We start from the raw sequence: 6,889 nt of genomic DNA on the forward strand, positions 1-6,889 counted from the left end.
CATTTTAATTTTTGACATAAATTATTTTGTACTGATAACTTTAGCAGAATAAATTCTTTTACTATGAAAGCAACTACAAATTTCTTCATTGTATTTGAGAATTCATAAATCAAAGAAAAATTTTACACCAAGAAAAGAAATCAATGAAAAATTTCCTCTTGTGTGTTATTGTCTTGTCCTTCATATTTTTCCTATTTAATTAATCTTCTACTCATCACTTCCATATATATTTTCTCAAGTATTGTTGCACCACATATTATTGAATATTGAAAACTTGATTATATTTATCGATTCCCTTACAAACTGAAGTAGTTTAATTTAGCTTAATAATAAATAAAAGTGATTAATATATAATTCACCTTAATGCGACAAATTGTAGTTTGAAAATTTTTTTATTATTATTTTTTGGTTACCCACGGTATCCTCCAGCCCGACAGGCTAATGACTAATCCGTCGCGGATCGGAGCTCCATTTAAGAGTCTGTCGCTGGCTAATGGATTGCTGCATACACAAGGCGGGATTCAAACCCCCGACACTTGCTTAAGCGGACGAGTGAGCTGACCACTCGACCAACCCAAGTTGATTTGAAATTTTCTTTATTTGATACTCCCTTGTTTATTATTTTCTAGCTTCTCCAAAAATTTTTGTGAGCTGATGAGCTTTTATTTAAATAAATCTGAAGAAAAATATAAGAATATCCATTATTTCAAAGTAGTTAACCTCATATATATGAACAGGATTACATTCGATGAGAAAATACATATAGAAAAAGATAAAAAGCCTATCCATGGTTGGTCAACTCATATATTTAGATGATTAAAGTAAGTTTTTTTTTTTTTCTTTTGTTGAGGTTCTGAATTTCATGCAGCTTGTTATTGACACCTTAGACACATAAGACTACAAGATATGTTTAAAAATAAGTCAATAATTAGCTTTATGAAAACCACTTTCAACAATTATATTTTCAACATCATATTGACTCATTTATTTCTTAAAAATATTTTATCATCAATGTTCTTTTGTGTGTGTCACCATAATAACTAACAATCATATCAACATAAAATAATGACATCAAAAGAAGAGGAAAGAAAATGATAAACTAAATATGATTAGAATTTTTATTTGCAAACACCAAACTAAGTTATCTGTGATTTGAGAGACTCATCATCACAAGAAAATTTATTTTTAGTGGTAATAATTTATTTTAATTTTAGCAATAATAAAAATAATTACTAACACATTTATCGACAATTAAATATTAATCCTCTTATATTTTTTTAAAAAGCAAAAAATATTACAATTATAACAATCATCAATAAAATTTTTTTTACTAGTTATAAAAAAATAATATCTATATACAATGAATTTAATTTTTATAACCTGTCAGTGTAAAACTGTTCTACATAATATATCCAATCACATAATATCATATTAGTCAAAATAACTACTTTTTATATTAATCACATGAATAATCATTCAAGAGAATGGTTATGATTGCATGACTATATAAAACGTTTTACACTGTCAATACATAAAAATTAAACTCATATATAATTATTATAAAAACTCATAGGAAGAGTTTCAGGTGTACTGAGAACACCGGTGTTCCAATTATTTTAATCGTTGATCTAAATTATAAAAAAATATATAATATATATTAATTAAAATCAACGGTTAAAACAACTGGAACACCAGTGTTCTCCCCTACACTTGAAATTTTTCCAAACTCATATACTACTATTGCCACTAAAACTAATTTTTCTCTTATATTGAGGAATTTAGAGTGTAATAAATAAGAAAAGTTGAGAGAGAAGTACACAGAAGAGGAAAATGATTAGAGAGTAAAATGAGAGTTTATGGGGGAGGCAAAGGAGGAAGGAACAAATTGTATGGTTGTTGGGAATAAGATAGGAAACAAGAGAGGGAGAGAGATAAGGAAACTGCAAAGGGCAAAGCCCTACTCCCTCCTATTCTTTTAGTGGCCCCCCCTCTCTTCCCTTTGCTAAAGACACACCACCCTCTCCATCTACACCTCCTTAATAGGGACATAATTTACTCCCCCCTCTCTCTCTAATTACACTCTTGTATATTTGTATGTATTTCCGTATATATATAGGTACACAAGTATATATGCATTATTTATTTATGTACAAGACATCAAATGATTGAGGAATAAAAATAAATAAAAGAAGAGTTTGTGTGAAGAAGTAGCATAGCCAAGTTTCATTGCTTTCTTCTTCTCTTCTCTCCTTCTCACACAATAAATAACACCTGCTTAATTCAGGTGCTTATAATTCTTTCTTTCTTCTTCTTCTAAAGCATGGAACTAATAACTGAATTTTAATTTTGTTTTTCTTTCTTTGTGCAGATGAATTATATATTAATCACTTTGTAGTAGGTCTTTCACAAATCTAGCTACCAAGAAAAGTTCTCCAGTTAATTAATTACTTTGCTTAATTAATTAGCAATTAACATGGCTGCTACTTCTTCATCATCAACACCGTTCTTCCAAATCAGACAAGAGAATCATCATGAGAATCTGATTTCACAGCAGCAGCAGCAGCTTCTTCAATCGTCATCCACTACAACTTCTGCACCACCACCACCACCACCACCACCACTCCCTCAAAAGAAAAGAAGAAACCACGCTGCAGGAACACCATGCAAGTACCTCTCTCTCTCTCTCTCACACACCTCACACCAAAACCCTAAATCCTAAATTTATGTATATACTTAGGTTAATCATGCATATGTGATCTTAAATTTCTTTTTTCATCATCAATTGAAGCATATAATTCTCTTTCGGCGATTATTGTTTTATACAGATCCAGATGCAGAGGTGATAGCACTGTCGCCGAAGACGTTAATGGCGACAAACAGGTTCGTATGTGAAGTTTGCAACAAAGGATTCCAAAGAGAACAGAACTTACAGCTTCACAGAAGAGGACACAACCTTCCATGGAAGCTCAAGCAGAAGAACCCTAACAAAGAGCCTAAAAGGAAGGTCTATCTCTGCCCTGAACCCACATGCGTCCACCACCACCCTTCCCGGGCTCTCGGCGACCTCACCGGCATCAAGAAACACTTCTCTCGCAAACACGGCGAGAAGAAGTGGAAGTGTCACAAGTGTTCCAAGAAGTACGCCGTCCAGTCCGACTGGAAGGCGCACTCCAAGACCTGCGGTACCAAAGAGTATAGGTGCGACTGCGGCACCCTCTTCTCCAGGTACCGATATCAAAATTTAGCTACCAAATTCGTTACTGTAAAATACAGTAACGGATTTGGTAGCAATCTTTATTTTTTCATTAGTATAAGTATTTGTTATTCTACTTGTATTATGCATGCATGTCTGTTAGCATTAATGCATATTAGAAACATTTTTATTATAAATCTTTGTCAGCATGCATATTATAATGTGTGATAAAAAATATGATCATAAAAAAAAAAGAATTTAGAGAAATTAAAAGAAGTTCTATGTATTGTGTGCGAGTGTTAGTGGTGGCAGCGTCAGAGGCAGAAGACTGCACACACGTGAGCACACCGTACCGAAAAATAAATAATAATAATGAGGTTCAAAAATTTGAAATGTTTTGAGAAGAAAAAAACAAGCAAGTTCTACTTTATTTAATTTGTTCAATTGCATTGGAAACAACGCCCTCTATCTTCAATCTTCATCCCTTTTTTTTCTTCTCCCATTCACGTGTAGTTTTAAGCAACAATGTTATAAAGGGGCACAGGCACAGTGATACTGGCTTTTGTTTTCTTTCTACTTGGATTTTGGATATTAGGTGAAAACTCAGGTGAAGTCGACTTTACGTGAAGTTGATAGTTGAGAGCCGTTTGATGAAAATTTAGTCAAATAAATCAAATCATCTAATGGCTCTTAGGTATCAAATTCACGTGAAGTCGACTTCACCTGAGTTTCCACCTGGATATTAATTTTCTACATGGCATTTTATATATTCAAGTGAAAATAATTCCTTCTATATTTCTTCAAGTGTAATTTTATTTATTTGATTCAACAAACTTCACCATTAATTTGCAAATCTATATATTGAGATCATGCATGTAGATATGTAATGGTCACAGAGATTTTCCCAAAAAATTGGGAACTCGAATTTGCTAGTACGAATGTTTTGAGAAGCTGAGAGTGTGTTCATGGTAGAAAATGGACAACACATGGGGCAACTTAGCTTAGCTTGCATTTATTGATGCTGGTCCCATTGTTCATTCACTTTCATCAATTTGGCAAAATAATTCCTCTCTTTTCATGATATCAAAGAGAAGCCTCAAATTGGTAGCTTGATATGGAGTTGTTTGTGTGTATCAGATTTTTGGCATAATCCACTGGGCCCTCTTCTTCTGACCTAGTTGTCTTATTTTTTCAGAGAGATGCAGTTTTCTTAATTTCAACAAAAATTATATTAAGATTCATATTTGATTATAACTAATTGATTGCTTAATTTAGTTTTAAATTTTTTACATATATTACCATATACTATATAGTATATTAGATAGATTTGGTCGTTGTTTCACTCCTATGTTAAATAATTCCGTTAGGTTACTAACAACATTTCTGCCAACTTCTGCTAACTCTGATTTATAATGGTATTTAATGGAAGTGTCTTTGTGAATATGTCTAATAAAAATAATTTTTTTATGACGGTATCTAATGAAAGTGTCTCTATAAATGTATTTTCTGAATGTGTCATTTTATACATGTGTTTAAAATATAATAATTAATTATTATTGATAATAAGTTGGCAGATAATATATTGATACCTATACTTTTCCTTCATTAAATCTTATTATAGAATCTTTTGTCATTTAATCATATGTGATATAAACATGCTAAGTTAACTAGTCGAGCATTTCTAGTGTAACTAGTCTAGGTTATGTTGTTTAAACTTTCATCATTAGGTCTTACATAAATCAAGTTCACAAGAAAAAATCAGGTGAAAATTCAGATGCAGATGCAGTCAACTTTCACGTAAAGTTGATAATTGAAAATTATTAGATAAAAATTTGATTGATTTGACTAAATTTTTATTTAACAGTTCTCAATTATCAACTGCACCTGAGTTTCTATCGTAGATATAACTATATACTATAGAACACACAACATTTCTCATGAGAAAGATACTTGATGATAAGCAAAAATCTTTGTGAACCCTAATTATCATTCCCACTTTGCTGCTTCTTCCAATTATATAATTTAATTGTGGTTCTTGTTTGCATGGCAGGCGTGACAGTTTCATCACTCACAGAGCCTTTTGTGATGCATTAGCACATGAAAATGCATCAAGACACCCTCCTCTAAACCCTTTTGGAAATCTCTATCCCACAAACAACAACAACAACAACAACATCTTGAGCCTTGGAAATAGTACTACCACTTTCATTGCACCAAAATTTGAGCATTTAATATCACCACCGCCACCACCACCACCACCATTCAATAACAACAACCACCACCACCACCACCAATCTGCATTATTATTTTCACATCACTCGTCATCATCACCATCACCATTCTTCATGGAAGGATTTCAAGAACTCCAGCCTCATCATCAACACCAACACCAACAAGAACCCTTATTATTCTCATCTAATAATAACAACATGAACATGTTCAACCTCAGTTTCTTCCCAAGAAGCAATAATAGCAGTGGCGGTGGAAGTAGCATTATCACCGATCATCATCATCAAATTGGATCAGCTTTTTCTTCTTCTTCATCTTCAATCTTCGGCAACAATAATTCATCACTGCAACAACAACAACAACAACAACAACAACAACAAGAGAACAACAACAGCGACAACAACATGTGTTCTCCACACATGTCTGCAACTGCATTGCTCCAGAAAGCTGCACAAATGGGTTCAACAACTTCAACCACCAATAACAGTAACCACAGTGCTTCTTCTCTACTAAGAGCAATGGCCAATAATAATAACAACCACCACCACCACCTCAATGCTGACGTGGACAATGATGAACACAACGACAATCTTCGCGGATTGATGAACTCTTTGGCAAATGAAAACATATCTTCTTCCATATTCGGCAACGTGAAAGAGAATGGAAACAACCACAATAACAACAATCTTGCTGGTGTGTGCTTTGGAGGATCTGATGATAAGTTGACGTTAGATTTTCTTGGTGTTGGAGGAGTTATCAGAAACATCACTGGGATCAGTACTACTTCTTTCGACCCAACAATGCAATGATATATAACCTAGTTTTATTATTAATTAATATCAATATAATGTGTATTAGAGATTAATTTCTTTTATTTTTTTTCACTTTTTTTTTTCCAAAGAATGTCTAATTGCAATGCCAACTTATACATGATGACATTGTTAACTAAGTAATATATGTCATAAGCATCACTTTTGTGCATATAATTCTCTAATCAATCCCGCTACGTTACCAACAACATTTCTACCAATTTCTGCCAACTCTGATTTATAGCGGTATTTAACGGAAGTGTTTTTATGGATGTGTCTAATAAAAATATTTTTTTATGGCTGTGTCTAATGGAAATGTCTTTATAGATGTATTTTCTAGATGTGTCTCTTTATACATGTGTTTAAAATATAATAATTAATTATTATTGGTAATAAGTTGACAGATAGTATATTGGTACCTTATACTTTTCTTTCTCGTATACTTTTTTGTTTTTAATATTAAATGTGAAAGGTAAGAAATAAAAAATGAGTTATACTACGTGTATACTAAAATCAGTCACCAATATAAAATACATGCTAGAATATAAATATATATTGAAAATAAATTAAATTACATATGTATTTATACACAAATATATTGGTGACTAATTTTAGTGACTGATTTTAGTGTACAAATAGCATTTTTGATAAAGAAATA

At 32.2% G+C, this 6,889-nt stretch overlaps 1 protein-coding gene and 1 long non-coding RNA gene across 4 annotated transcripts; both read left to right on the forward strand.

Moving 5' to 3' along the window:
• Positions 2,140-6,408, forward strand: LOC107623389 (protein indeterminate-domain 5, chloroplastic). Of its 3 annotated transcripts, XM_016325629.2 has the most exons (4): positions 2,140-2,284; positions 2,369-2,663; positions 2,826-3,225; positions 5,244-6,408. In XM_016325629.2, exons 2-4 carry the CDS (start codon positions 2,474-2,476, stop codon positions 6,229-6,231), a joined length of 1,578 nt encoding a protein of 525 aa, XP_016181115.1. In that variant the 5' UTR covers positions 2,140-2,284; positions 2,369-2,473; the 3' UTR covers positions 6,232-6,408. The 3 variants fall into 3 exon arrangements, with proteins under 3 accessions (XP_016181115.1, XP_020968622.1, XP_020968623.1); XM_021112963.1 differs by lacking the exon at positions 2,140-2,284 and having other exon boundaries at positions 2,308-2,663; XM_021112964.1 differs by lacking the exon at positions 2,140-2,284 and having other exon boundaries at positions 2,544-2,667.
• On the forward strand, positions 3,232-4,357 carry LOC110267427. The gene is made up of 2 exons (XR_002355052.1): positions 3,232-3,967; positions 3,999-4,357. It is a non-coding gene; the product is annotated as an uncharacterized LOC110267427 (long non-coding RNA).

The sequence above is a fragment of the Arachis ipaensis genome, chromosome B10, assembly GCF_000816755.2.
Source record: "Arachis ipaensis cultivar K30076 chromosome B10, Araip1.1, whole genome shotgun sequence".
Taxonomy (NCBI): Eukaryota; Viridiplantae; Streptophyta; class Magnoliopsida; order Fabales; family Fabaceae; genus Arachis; species Arachis ipaensis.

Bases quoted from the DNA above. Each gene is read 5' to 3' on its own strand.
- LOC107623389 (XM_016325629.2), top strand. From the start codon at position 2,474: ATGGCTGCTACTTCTTCATCATCAACACCGTTCTTCCAAATCAGACAA. The intron at 2,664-2,825 runs GCAAGTACCTCT...TGTTTTATACAG, and splicing joins CCACGCTGCAGGAACACCAT to ATCCAGATGCAGAGGTGATA. The intron at 3,226-5,243 runs GTACCGATATCA...TTTGCATGGCAG, and splicing joins TGCGGCACCCTCTTCTCCAG to GCGTGACAGTTTCATCACTC.